The following is a 14,434-nucleotide window of genomic DNA, read 5'->3' as shown; positions in this document are numbered from 1 at the left end:
GTGGATTGAGAACCTTCATAAAAAATGACTGCCCAGAGACAGATGAGGTCCTTCAGCTCCAGTGCTGATTGGTTCCTTTCCTAGGGACTCTCCAATCATATTGTGCATGAAAGCTCTCACAGGTTTTTATTCTCTGAAGTGGGCACATCAGATCCACCAGGTGTGAGCTGTGTTGCCTACCATTACTTCTTCTTCTGTTCTCAATTATCTCTGGGAATATGGCTCCACAGATGCCCAGAGGCCTTTGGACAGTAGCTGTGATGGTGACGCTGGTGATGCTGAGCACCCCAGTAGCTGAGGGCAGAGACTCTCCACGTGAGTGCAGGGCAGCTGCTCCCCAGAGCCACCACCCTGGGGAGCAGGCTCTGAATGACCCTTGGGCTGGGGTGTGGGGGATATTATGATCTCAGAATACAGTATTTAATCACCCTTTCCCTCTCTTTGGGAAAGAGAGCTATGTTACATTCTCATTTCCACCTAATAATGAGCTGAGGACGGTCCCCATCCCACAAGCTGAAGCCTGGGGATATTATAATGGGGAGGAGACAAAGTGTGCATCTGCCACGAGTGCCAAGACCAAGTGAGCATGGGGTTATTTTTGAAGATATGAATTTCTCCAAAGAAGACGCAGCAGGATTTGTCATTTCAGGGTCTGGACTAAATACTATGGGATTCTGGATTGGGGAAATGTAGGGCTGCAGTGGTCTCTGTAGTCTTTTATTTGAAGAAAAGGACTCTACATTCCTGACTCTGAGTGGAGGGCTGGTAGAGGCAAATTCCTGGTATTGAGTGAAGCTGACAAGGTGACCACAGACAGTGAGTGTTAACTTCAAGTTTCACTGATTTATGGTCAAATAGTGACTTGAATGAGATTCATGGCTTGAGTTGATGGTGTGCTAGGTTTAGGAGAAAGGAGAATGTGAAGAAGGAAAATAATACAGATTGAGAAACCATTCACTTCAGACACATTAGTATCTTTATATAAATTCTCTCTGAATCTTCCTAACGGGGCCCCCTCCCCTGCCCCATGTGTAGGTACTATGATTTCCTTTTATACAATTATACTTAGGATATAGATAGTCTGTCAAGTAATCTGCCCAAGCTGGTAATTGGCACAGTTTAATTGGAATCCAATTTATCTAATTTGAACATCTGTGTTCTTTCTATGAATAAAATTCCCCTTTCTGGGACTGGGGAGGCGTCATCTCTTCTAACCACACAGGAATGACGAACCTCACACTGTGGTGGGGTGGGGTAGGGTGGCAGAAACTCAGTGTAAACCCAGGCTTGAGAAGGGAGGCACTTTGCCCAGGGACCAAAAAAACACGCTTGTCAGGACGAGGACAAGCTTAATTCTAGACCGTTCTTGTCATTCTCTTGAGCTCTTGTGCTTATGTGGATACTTGTTTGTCTCTGAGGAATTCTATGGAAAATGGGATTTCATGTGAGAACGTCCTGATTCCTCCAAGTACAGGGATTGATGGAAAATAAACCTGACTGCCCTCCACTCAGTTCTCAGGTCGCAGGGCTTGCCCTTAGAGACAGGGCTCTCCTTTCCCCATATGAAGACAATTCTGGAAGCCCTCAGCCGGGGTGAGGGGTCGGGAGGGGCAGCAGGAGGCGCAGGGCCGGGTTGGGCGGAACCAGAGGTCGCGGCTTTGCTTTAGGTTTATCCGACCCAACTGCCTGCGACCCAGAACTGCTGCGTTGGGCTGCGGGGCTGAGGCCTGACTGACGGGCGGTGATTCCCCGCAGAGGATTTCGTGTACCAGTTTAAAGGCCTGTGCTACTTCACCAACGGGACGGAGCGGGTGCGGCACGTGACCAGATACATCTACAACCGGGAGGAGAACGTGCGCTTCGACAGCGACGTGGGGGAGTACCGGGCGCTGACCGAGCTGGGGCGGCCGACCGCCGAGTACTGGAACGGGCAGAAGGACTTCCTGGAGCAGACGCGGGCCGAGATAGACACGGTGTGCAGACACAACTACCAGCTGGAGGCCCTCACGACCTTACAGCGCCGAGGTGAGCGCCGGCCGCCGGCCCTCCCGCGGGGCCACCCTCGGCCCGGCCATCTCCACGCAGGGAGGGCGGGGCGGCCTCTGGGGCCTGAGACTTGGACCCACGGAGGGGACAGGGAGGCGGGCGCGTCCCGCGGCGGAGGGGCGGGGCTGAGGGCAGATGGGGGACCGAGGGCAGCTACGCTGGAACGCTCCCCCCCAGAGGCGGGCCAGGCCTCCCAGTGTGGCGTCACTCTCTCCGCTCTTGTTTCCACTAATTCTGCGCATCCCCGCCTCCTGCCCGCGGTGTGTGCGCTTCCTGGTCCTCACGTTCGCCTGAGCAGAGCCCTGTGCACAGTGCCCTCCCTCCTCCCCGCCCGCCGCCCTGCTGTGGGGTCTCCCTGCCGGCCCTAGTGCAGAGCTCCTGGGGCTGCGAAGCTTGAGGGTCTTGGCCTGGTGGAGATGGGGCTGCTCCACCGCTGGGCCAGGGCACCTTGCACTCGTGGTTGTACAGTCGTGACATATTATATTTTGACTTTTTGCTTTCAAATTATTATTCGTCTTAATTGTTTCCTTAAATGGCTGTCACTAGTCCTGGACTCTTTGAGGTAAGGGACCATCTTAATTATCCCTGTATATCTAGTACCCGACACGTTGAGTGACACAGTGTGAGCTCAATAAACTTTTGTGAAATTAATGAATAAATGTGCTCAGCTGTCCCTCCACTTAGGCTCAAAAGAAAATAGGTTAGTAGAGCCTTAAAAACTAACTTTATTGATTATTCTTTACTATTTTGCTTAATGCTTTAAAATAAACTTTTATTGACTTGGATCTTAATAATTTAGAATTTGTAAATGCGAAGTCTGAGGAAAAAATATTTGCTAAAAATAGAAACCACACTTGAATGATGTTGTAAGGCAGAATTTTAATTTCTTAGAAAAGCTCAACAACTAGCACAATAGAAAGAGCTGAAGTTTTTGAGTAAATAAATTGATGCTATCACATTATTGAATAAAAATTGTTTCAGGTTTCTTTTGGCCTGGACCCTGCCTATCCTCCCCCCTCTGCCACCCTCCCTCAACATCACCATCCACTTCTGGGATAGACATTTTGAAAGTTAATCACACCCATTTAATGAGCACCTATTTCTAGACGATTACCTTCGGAAACACTGTCTATATTTTGCCATTTAATTTCACAACTACCTTATGTGTTAGGGATCAGCATCACCACTTTAATATGCTAATATTGGTACATAATAAACACTTAAAGTGATCAGTCCACAGTTATTCACCAGGTCCTGAAGCCTCCCCAAATAACACAGCAGTCATTATGTTCTCTACAACCGGTATATAGAGTCTAGTGGAAGGAAAGCCTCTTTAAAGCCTGTTATGACCAGAAGCAGCAATACTAGCCTGTTCTTGCCTATTTTCAACATTGGTGGGACAAAAATGATATTGTCAGGGGATTGAAAATTCATTATTAATCCTAGTCTGACCACAGTGTTACCTATGCACGTTCACATCACTTTTAGCTGACTTTACACTCTCTTGCCTTCTGACCCACATCCTAATGCCTCCAAGTACTTATATTTTTGCTCTTTCAGTTCTTTTTTCATAAAAAGGTTTCTATCATTTTCCCCTTGAATTTGTGCCCTCTACTTTTACTCCCAATCTGTTTAAGATTAACAGGTTTTATAAATCCATATGGTCATATGGCTGACCATGATTTCAGTCAGACTCCAGGAAGGAGAACCTGAACAACAGTTAAAGTTCAAACTGAAAACATGATTCCTTCCAGGTGATGGCTCATGGGTGCCCTTTAATCAGGGTGCAGAGTCTGTCCGCTGACCTCAGCAAGCCCCAGTTATACTTGTATGTTTACATTACATCCTCAGTAACCCAGGCCAACCTCTGCAAGACTCTCAGAATATTTTCTATAGAGAACATACATGATAATAACCTCTGATTTCAGAACAAGGAAGTAATTCTTAGTAGCAAGGGGATGGAGTACGGTAGGCAGCTAGTAATTAAACTTGAATGTTAACAGAAAATTAGGGAAAAAAATTGAAAGGACATAATATATTATCAAATAAATAAAATACATAAAATATTTACTCTAGTTTCTCACTAAAGGAATAAGGGAGATGCAGTAAAATGGCTGGAGAGGTAAAGGAGAAGACATGTAAAATAGGTAGGGAGAGGTGTGTTGTATTTGACCATGAGCAGCAATCTGAGAAGATAAAGCGATCGAGGCATGGGCAAATGTGGTGTTTATCAGTGCTGTTTGTTTTCAAGATTCCCTTTCTTTCTTTCTTTCTTCTGTTTTTTTTTGAAGATTAGCCCCAAGCTAACTACTGACAATCCTCTTCTTTTTGCTGAGGAAGACTGGCCCTGAGCTCACATCCATGTCTATCTTCCTCTACTTTATATGTGGGATGCCTGCCACAGCATGGCCTGCCAAGCGGTGCCATGTCTACTCCTGGGATCCAAACCGGCGAACCCCGGGCTGCCGAAGCAGAGCCTGCGGACTTAACTGCTACGCCACCGGGCAGGCCCCAAGATTCCCTTTCTTTTCCTTCCAAAATTACACACTTTTGAAATAACGTTCATTTTTTTGTCTCTGTTACTACATTGCAAGTTCTGTAAGGGTGGGGACCGTGGTCTGTTGTTTACTTTTGGAGTCCCAGTGCTTGTCAGATTTGTGTTTGTTGAATGAGTGAATAAATGAATCAACGAATGTATAAAATATAGGTGGCATATATGATGTGGAGATGGAAGTTCATGTATTTATGAATACACGTGTTTGTGGGGAGTTCTCCATAGAATAGCATCTGAGCGAAGGTCAGGTTAAAAACTGAGAGATGCTTTGTTGATCAGCAGCTTGTAAGAAGTGCTCTTGCTCTCAAATTTTGTCAGTATTACAGGCTGAGAATTATGGAATATAGCCTGTTTGAGAAGTGCTACTTTGTAGGAAGGATGCCATGGTCACTGTGTTATGACTTTTTTGGACATAGAAATGTCTATAAATTCTTAATTCTCAGTCCATGTTACTATTGTTGGGGCCGTGACTTGTGCTGATGGTCTCCTGGCCAGCAGGAGAGAGGCAAAACTGCTGTATTTTCTCTACTATGAGGAGCACTGGGACTAACAGAAACCAGTGCCACTGTCCTAGAGTGAGTCAGTGGAGCTAATCCTGATGATAACCTTCAATAGGTGTGGGGGAAAGAAGTCGAGGTTTATTATTTTCGTTTTTTAAAAATTTTGTGAATAGCGGCCTGTATAGAATTGCAATTTATCATTTTAAAGTGGTTCATTTTTATCAATTAGTAAACAAAATAACTCCCATGGGATGAAAACTGTTATCTGTTGAGACTCTGCAAAGTAAACGACTAATGTGTTTATTCAGCTAGTAAAGTGGCCACGCTCAGATCCTAATCCAAGACTTGGAGTCTAGGGATCTTTCCACTCTGGTACGAAGGACTCTCCCCATGGGGAGACTGGCATGGTCTCACATCTGACTATGTCTTTGTCTGTCTGTTATTTCCCTCAGTGGAACCTACAGTGACCGTCTCCCCATCCAGGACAGAGGCTCTAAACCACCACAACCTGCTGGTCTGCTCGGTGACAGATTTCTATCCAGGCCAGGTCAAAGTTCGGTGGTTCCGGAATGACCAGGAGGAGACAGCCGGTGTTGTATCCACCCCCCTTATTCGGAATGGGGACTGGACCTTCCAGATCCTTGTGATGCTGGAAATGACTCCCCAGCGAGGAGATGTCTACACCTGCCACGTGGAGCACCCCAGCCTCCAGAGCCCCATCACAGTGCAGTGGCGTAAGGGGCAGTTTGTTTCCTTTCACTGTGGGCCCCACAAGGCAGAGGGCAGAGCTTCCTCTGGCCCATCCCATCCCTTATCCGCGGTGTCATTACTGAACTGGAAATCGCAGGAGGCTAGAGTACCTCTAGTTTCATTGTCTTTCTAGATAATAGAGAGATCACCCTACATATCATGTCCTCAGAACTCAGCCCTAATAGCTCTGAATAGTCAGTTGTGGCTGGTGACTGGGATCCTGGGGTCTAAGATTATGGATGTGTTCCTGAGGAGCAGGGATCTGCTTCCCTCTCTCACCTTGGACCCACTGTGTTCAAGGATTGGTGGGTCGTTTCCTCTCCTAGGGGTGGTCATAATGGAGAGCTAGGTTCCCCTGGCGCCTCCTCCTCCTGTCCCTCAGACTGGACTTCAGGCTGCCCAGAGAGATACTGTGGAATTGGGGAAGAAATACTGACACTCAGGCTCTGCTCCCCAGGGGCGCAGTCTGAATCTGCCCAGAGCAAGATGCTGAGTGGCGTCGGGGGCTTCGTGCTGGGGCTGATCTTCCTCGGGCTGGGCCTTATCATCCATTACAGGAGCAAGAAGGGTAAGGCGCTGTGGGGAAAAGGGGAAGATGAGCTGTGACTGAGAGCCTGTGTTCAGGGGTCCTCTGACTCTAACTGTTCAGGGAGACCTCTTCCTCCTGATCCTGAAGGAAGGAGGCTGGGCTGGTGGTGGGAGGAGATGGAACAACCTGGGGGGAGACATTGGAACCTGATTTTAGTGGTTGAAAGGTAGCCCTACCACAGAGGTGACTGGTGGAGTCTGTTATGGGACTTCTTTCCAGTTCATGATGTCTAACTGGCTCTTTTCTGAAAGCTTCCTCCTTCAAAAGAGTCAGAGCATGGGTTTCCCTTCCTTCTGGTGACCATTTCATTCATTTTGGGGGATTTTAGCTTAGGGCAGTTAAGGCCTTGTGGTCGATGGGTAGGGAGGAAATGAATTTCCAATGAAGTTGCATATCTCATTTCCCTGTGGAGTGAGGGACAGGCTGTTGGTATAATGAGACCTTTCTCTGTATCACTTTCTTTGCAGGACCTCGTGGGCCTTCGCCAGCAGGTACTATTTCTGCTCGCATTCAGTGGGGGTGTGGGGACAGGTAAAAGAGGGACTGGCTTGAGGTGAGTGTATCTGAGCAAAATGGTCTTAATTCATAGCCTTTCCTCAGCTACTGGGATCAAAGTTAGAGGAGAATTTTACCCAGTTTCTGTAGGAATCTCCAGAGGTTATTTCCCAGAACGAGGCCATAGCTTTGGTGTCATCTTTCTGTGAAACTTGGAGTCAGAGCCGTGTCTTGGGAGTTAGACCCCAGGGTGATGCCCACTTTGTGCCACTTATTGGTGGGTACTGATTGTATGCATTTATAAGTGCCTGAAAGAAGCTACTAGTGGTGGGATGAAAGTGAATTATCATCTAATTTGCTAAAAAGAGTGAAGTCTTTATATTCCCTGAAAGGATAAGAGCTGCTTCCCTGCCTCCCACACTTGTGTGGAGCTGAAGTAGCATGTCCTCTTTAGCTGATTTCACTTTTACACAGATACTGTGGGACAATATGTCTTGGACCTCAGCTTTCTCTGTCTGATGCTGCAGGGCCCCAAGAGGAGGGGAGAGGGAATGTCCTGCAGGATGCCGTGTGCTGATCACTCTCTCTCTCTTTTACAGGGCTCCTGGACTGACACCTGAGGATACTTTGACAGGGATTGGGTTTTGCTGTTCTGTAATGCCTGCCTGTCCTTGCTCAGAATTCCCAGCTGCCTGTGTCAGCCTGTCCCCCTCTGAGATCAGACTCCTACAGTGACTCTGCTGCATTCTTCAGGTCACCTCCTGTGACCTCTGCCCTGAGGATCTGACTGCAACACTACTTCCTGCAGTGAGCCCAGAGCTCTGCCTGTGCAGTTGCTGCCAGCAGCATCTACTTGGTTCCCAAGGGTTCCTTCTGTTTCCATTCTTCTCCTACAGGCTGTACAAGAGAAGCACATTGAAGCCATTTACCTGACTATAGAGCTTTTATCATAATTAAACGTGATTATGAGTTATCTGTACCCTGAGCTTTGTTAACTGGGTGGAGGCAGTAAACCACTACAGAATCAAAGGAACATATTTTGTTCCTTGAAGAGAAACTAGAGGGATCTTGGGGCGCCGTGTAAGGGTGAGTAGAGGAGATAGAAAATCAATTCAGTATCACATCCTTCATGGCTCTTTAGTGTTGACGTTCAGTGCAATGGCCTTAGAATTGATACTGACCAATGGGCTCACTCTGCTTGCTGCAGTCTGAGCCAATTAATCACAATGAGTTAGAGATGGACAAAGGAAGTTTAATTAGATTAGCCAGCTAATTGGAAGATGGGTCACTAATGTCCCAAAAACCCATCTTCAAGGATTACAGAATCTTGAGTCAGTTATATAGGGAAAATGGACAGTAAGGAGGGGGTGTAGAAATGTACATGATGGACTCCAGTATCTCTTATTGTTCTTTTCTTCTGTCAATGATGATGAATATTCTACAGGTGTTCTTTCTTTCTGGCGGCCTTCTTATTCACTGGGAAAATTAATTAAAATTGTTAAGAACAAAGCTATCAGAGCACCTCAGCAGGGGTATACGCACATGATGGGGGACAGAAAATTGTGTAGCAATTTATAATGATCACATGCTAGAAAGATTCCAACTAAGAAAGCATTATTTAGTGTAATAAGATGGCCTCACTTATGTTCACTTGCAAAATGGCCTTACTTTTGTTCACTTATAGGATGTGCCAGCCTTTCTTCCAGTTTGGTGAGTATTGTGTGTGTAAGCATGGTAGAACTACCTGGGCACAGAAGTAGTGGCCCCTGGTGTTGCAGAGAACCAAACTGATGTTTCAAATGTATCTTGGCAAGTCACATTCATTGAGGTCAATTTTTTGTTTTTGAAAAACTATAACCAGCAAGAAAAGTACTATTTTTGGTTCCAAATGATAGAAACCCAACTCAAGTTTACTTTGCTCATATTCCAAGGAGGGCTGGGGTCAAGTACATTTCAGAAGTGATTAGATCCACATATTCAATGAGGTCTTTTGTCTCTCTTCTCTTTCTGTTATATCTCTATCTGTACACCTTTCCCTCTTTCCCTGTGTCTCTCTTTGTCCTTGTATATTTCTCTCATGTATGTCTCTCTGTTTTTGTGTCTGTGTCTGCATCTCTGTCTCTGTCTTCCTTGTGTCCTTGTTGGTCTTTCATTGCATCTCTGCCTCTGTCTCTCATTTTTCTCTGTCTGCACACTTGTTACTATTTGTCTGCATCTCTTTATCTCTCTGTGTTTCTTTTTGCATCTGTCTCTATTTTCTGCATCTCTTTTTCATCACCTCACATCTTATCTCATCTTTGTTTCTGTATATGTGTGTGTGTCTGTCTCTGTTGTGTGTTTCCAGAGTGTCTACCAACGTTTGAATAATCTTAGGAAAGTTCTGATTGACCATGCACATCTCTCAGAAACATCATGTACATGAGATTCAAATAGTCAACCTTTGTCCTCCCTCCTTATTGGGAACAGTATTTCTGGATCTTGATGCTGTAAATGACTCCCCAGTGTGAAAATGTCTACACCTGCCATGTAGAAGACCGTAGCTTCCGGAGCCCCATCACAGTGGAGTGGCATAAAGGGAAGTTTGTTTCTTCGTATCATAGACCCTAGGAGATGGAGGTCTCCCAAGTGGCAGAGCTCCCTCTTTTTCTAGAGTGTCTTGTTAGGGGTGCTGACTCACATCCATCCTTCTTCTTGTCTCCTTCACAGTCACCTAATGGCACAGCTGAGCAACATTATCAGGGGATAGAGCTCCCCTTGCCTGTGGATAGAGTGACCTGTTGATTCCTGATGACATTCTTTTCCCAGTTATTAGGGAGGTTACTACATACTGTAGCTCCTTTGGCGGGTGCTGAACACTGAGAGTTGGTCTCCATCACAGTCTCTGGGTTTTGTCGTTAAGACAAATAAGCTGGGAGCTTATCTCTGAGTTTATGGAAGGCCATGCCACTGAGGAGCAGGCATCCTCTCATCCCTGCTCTCTTACCCACCTATTGAGCCTGAAGAGCCAATGGTAGGTCCTTCCTTCTCCTAAATGAGATCAGAATAAGAACTAGACTTCCTTGGGGTCTTCCTCTCTCATAGGCTGCAATACAGGTTATCAGACATGGGCACTTATGAATGTGTGGACAAACACTGACACTCAGAATTATGCTTTCCAAGATCATAGTCTGAATCTGCCCAGAACAAGATGCTGAGTGGTCAGAGGTTTTGTGCAGATTTTGTCATCTTCCCCAAAGTGGGCATTGTCAGTCACCATAGGAGTCAAGAGGGAGTGACACTCTTGGGAAAGTGAGAAGGACTTGTGCTGAATATCCAGGGAGCCCTTGGTGTCTATATGTAGCTGTTTGCTGTTGACCCTGCTAAGACTAGAGGCAGGGCTAGAGATGGAACCAGACTCAGAGTTTAGGGAGACGTTGAGATCTGATTTTTCTAGTTGAAACTTAAGCCCTATTATAATGATGAGTGGTAGAGTACATTCCAGGACATTCATGTAGTTCAACATTGTCACACTGGCCCCATGATAGAAGATTCCTTTTTAATGAGAGGGCCAGAGTCTTCTTCCCTTCCTTCCAGGGACAGTTTCATAGAAACAACTATTTTTTAATAGCCAGATTTCATTTGGTAATCTTTAATTGGTAAGTTAATCAAAATCACAGGTACATCCTTTATAGACAAGTTTGCTAACAAAAGAAGCAGTGTCTTAGTAGGTATATACCTTGGAGAAAAGTGTATGAGGGTACCAGAGAACAGCCGACTAGTTGTGAGTATTTAGTCTTACCTTCAGTCAAATGGCAGGATTTCCTTCTTACTCATGGCTGAATAATATTCCATTATTCACATATTCTTTGTCTATTCATCCACTGACAGAAACTTTGATTATTTCCATATCTTAGCTATAGTGAATAATGCTGCAATGAACATGTGAGTTCAGATGTCTCTTCAATTTCCTATTATTATTTCCTTTGGATATATATCCAGAAGTGGGATTGCCGGATCATATGGTAGTTTTATTTTTAATTTTTGGGGAACCTCTGTACTGTTTTCCGTAGTGGCTGTACCAATTTACATTCCTGCTGACAGTCCCAAGGGTTCCCTTTTCTCTACATCCTCACCAGCACTTGCTGTCTCTTGTCTTTTTGATAACAATCATTCTACCAGGTATGAGGTGATGTCTCATGTCTTTTTATTTGCATTTCCCTGATGATTAGCCATGTTGTGCATGTTTTCATGTACTTTTTGACCATTAGTATGTCTTCTTTGGCCATTTCTATGTATTCAGTTCCTCTGCCCATTTTTTAATTTTATAATTTGTTGCTTTGTTCTTGAGTTTTAAGAGTTCCTTACATATTTTAGATGTAAACATTTGTCAGACAGATGGTTTGTGAATATTTTCTCACATTCCGTAGGTTGGCTTTTCGTTTTGTTGATTGTTTCTTTTGCTGTGAGGAAGCTTTTTAGTTTGACATGATCCCACTTGTTTATTTTTGCTTTTGTTGCTTGTGCTTTTGTTGTCATTTCCAAAAAATCATTGTCAAGACCAACGTCAAGGAGTTTTTTCTAAAAATTTTATGGTTTCAGGCTGTACATGTAAGTTTTCAAACCAGTTAATTTTTTTTATTGAGGTTATGATAGTTTACAACATTGTGAAATTTAAGTTGTACACTATTATTTGTCGGTCATATTACAGGTGCACCACTTTACCCTTTGTGCCCACCCCCACCTCCCTTCCCCCTGTAACCACTAATCTGTTCTCTTTGTCCATGTGTCAAACCAGTTAATTTTTGTGAGTGGTGTAAGATAGGAGTCGAATTTTTTTTAATTTTATTTTTTTCTAGTTTTATTGAGATATAATTGATGTATAACATTGTCTAACTATAAAGTGTATGGCATAAGATTTGATCTATGTATACATTATAAAATGATTACCACAATAAGTTTAGTCAACATCCATAACCTCGTATAGTTACAAAAAAATTTTTTTTCCTTGTGATGAGAAATTTTAAGATCTTCTATCTTAGCAACTTTCAAATATACACTACAGAATTGTTTACTATAGTCATCATGTTGTACACATTACATCCTCAATACTCTTTATCTTATAAGTGGAAGTTTGTACTTTTTGGCCATCTTCGCCTAATTCCCCGACCCTCCTCTCCCTGCCTCTGGCAACCACAAATCTGATCTCTTTTTTTATAAGTTTGTTTTTTTTCAGATCCTACATATATGTGAGATCATACAGTGTTTGTCTTTCTCTGTCTGACTTATTTCAATTAGCATAATTCCCTAAAGGTCCATCCATGTTTTCACAAATGGCAAGATTTCCTTCTTTTTATGGCTGCATAGTATTCCATTGTGTATATACACGTATACACACACACACACACACACACACGCACACACACGCTACATTTTCTTTCTGCATTCATCCGTTGATGGACATTCAGGCTGTTTCCATGCCTTGGCTATTGTAAATAATGCAGCAATGGACAAGGGGGTGCAGTTATCTCTTCTACATAGTGTTTTTGTTTCTTCCAGATATATACTCAGAAGTGGAATTGCTGGGTCCAATGGTAGTTCTATATTTAATTTTATGAGTAACTTCCATACTGTTTTCCATAGTGGATGCACCAATGTATATTTGCCCCAACAGTGCACAAGGGTTCTCTTTTCTCCACATCCTCACCAGCATTTATCTCTTCTCTTTTTGATGATAACCATTCTGACAGGTGTGAGATGATATCTTATTGTGGTTTTGATTTTCATTTCCCTGATGATTAATAATGTTGAGTATCTTTTCATGTACCTGTTGGCCATTTGAATACCTCCTTTGGAAAAATGTCTATTCAGGTCTTTCTCTATTTTTGATTAGATTATTTGCCCTTTTGCTATTAAATTGTATGAGTTCCTTATGTATTTAGGATATAACCCTTTATCATATGTGTGATTCATAAATATTTTCTCCCATTCTGTAGGTTGCATTTTCATTTTGGTGATTACTTCTTTTGTTGTGCAGAAATGTTTATTTTGATATAGTCCCACTTCTTTATTTTTTATTTTGTTGCTTGTGCCCTATCCAAAAAGTCATTGCCAGGACCCATGTGAGTAAGCTTTTTCCCTATGTTTTCTTCTAGAAGTTTTATGGTTTCAGGTCTTACACTTAAGTCTTTAATCTATTTCAAGTTAATTTTTGCATGTGGGCTAAGATAAGGGTCTAGTTTCATTCTTTTACATGTGAGTATCCAGTTTTCCCAGCACCATTTATTGAAGACACTGTTTTCTCCACTGATTATGCTTGGCTTCCTCTCAAATATTAGTTAACCATATAACAATGGGTTTATTTCTGGGCTCTCAGCTGTGTTCCATTGGTCTATGTGTCTGTTTTTATGTGAGTACCATACTGCTTTGATTACTACAGATTTTTTCCCCCTGATTTATAGAAATCAGTAAATATGATACTTCTAGCTTTGTTCTCCTCTCCCAGGATTGCTTTGGAGTTTTTGGAGGCTTCTGTGCTTCCATACAAATTTTAGGATTGTTTATTCTATTTCTGTGAAAATGGCCATTAGAATTTGGTAAGATTACCTTGAATCTATAGACGGCTTTGCTTAGTATGGACATTTTTTTTCTGAACCATGGACATATTAATTTTTCTGAACTGTGAACACAGGGTATCTTTCCATTTATTTGTGTCTTCAATTTCTTTCATCACTGTCTTAATTTTCAGTGTACAGACCTTTTACCACCTTGGCTGAATTTATTCCTAAGTATTTTTTTGTTTTTCATAGAATTGTGAATGGGATTATTTCCTTTATTTCTCTTTCAGATAATTTGCTTAACGTTAATGTATACAAATGCAACTGATCTGTGTGATGATTTTGTATCCTCCAACTTTCCTGAATTTATTGATTAGTTCTAACAGTTTTATGGTGGAGTCTTTAGGATTTTCTATGAGTAAGATCACATAAGCTGCAAACAGAGACAATTTTTACTTCTTCCTGTCTAATTTGGATGCCTTTTATTTCTTTTTCTTGCCTGATTGCTCTGGATAGGACTTCCAGTGCTATGTTGAATAGGAGTGTTGAGAGCGAGCACCCCTGTCTTGTTCCTTATCTTAGAGGAAAAGCTTTCAACCTTTAGTTATTGAGTATGATGTCAGCTGTGGGCTTGTCACAAAGGGCCTTTATCATGTTGAGGTATATTCCTTCTACCTGATTTGTTGAGAGTTTTTATCATGACAGGATGTGTTTTTTACAAATGCTTTTTCTGAATCTATTGAGATGATTATATGGTTTTTATCCTTCAATCTATTTCGTGGGGTATCACATTTATTGAGTTTCATGTGTTGAAATATGTTTACATCTCAGAGGCCCTCTTGCTCATGGAGCATGATTCTTTTACTGTGCTGTTGAATTCAGTTTGCTAATATTTTTTTGAGAATTCTTGCATCTATTTTGATCAGGGAACTTGGTCTGTAGTCTTCCTTTCTTGTAGTGTCCTTAT

The 14,434-nt window shown here is 43.0% G+C and overlaps 1 protein-coding gene across 2 annotated transcripts; it reads left to right on the top strand.

Moving 5' to 3' along the window:
• Positions 1-33: 33 nt before the first annotated feature.
• On the top strand, positions 34-7,907 carry LOC103541526 (boLa class II histocompatibility antigen, DQB*0101 beta chain-like). Of its 2 annotated transcripts, XM_008508365.2 has the most exons (6): positions 154-315; positions 1,756-2,025; positions 5,553-5,834; positions 6,308-6,418; positions 6,907-6,930; positions 7,534-7,907. In XM_008508365.2, exons 1-6 carry the CDS (start codon positions 219-221, stop codon positions 7,545-7,547), a joined length of 798 nt encoding a protein of 265 aa, XP_008506587.2. In that variant the 5' UTR covers positions 154-218; the 3' UTR covers positions 7,548-7,907. The 2 variants fall into 2 exon arrangements, with proteins under 2 accessions (XP_070441929.1, XP_008506587.2); XM_070585828.1 differs by lacking the exon at positions 6,907-6,930 and having other exon boundaries at positions 34-315.
• The last annotated feature ends 6,527 nt before the right edge of the window (positions 7,908-14,434 follow it).

The sequence above is a fragment of the Equus przewalskii genome, chromosome 19, assembly GCF_037783145.1.
Source record: "Equus przewalskii isolate Varuska chromosome 19, EquPr2, whole genome shotgun sequence".
Lineage (NCBI taxonomy): Eukaryota > Metazoa > Chordata > Mammalia > Perissodactyla > Equidae > Equus > Equus przewalskii.
This window is presented reverse-complemented; position numbering and strand designations above follow the sequence as displayed.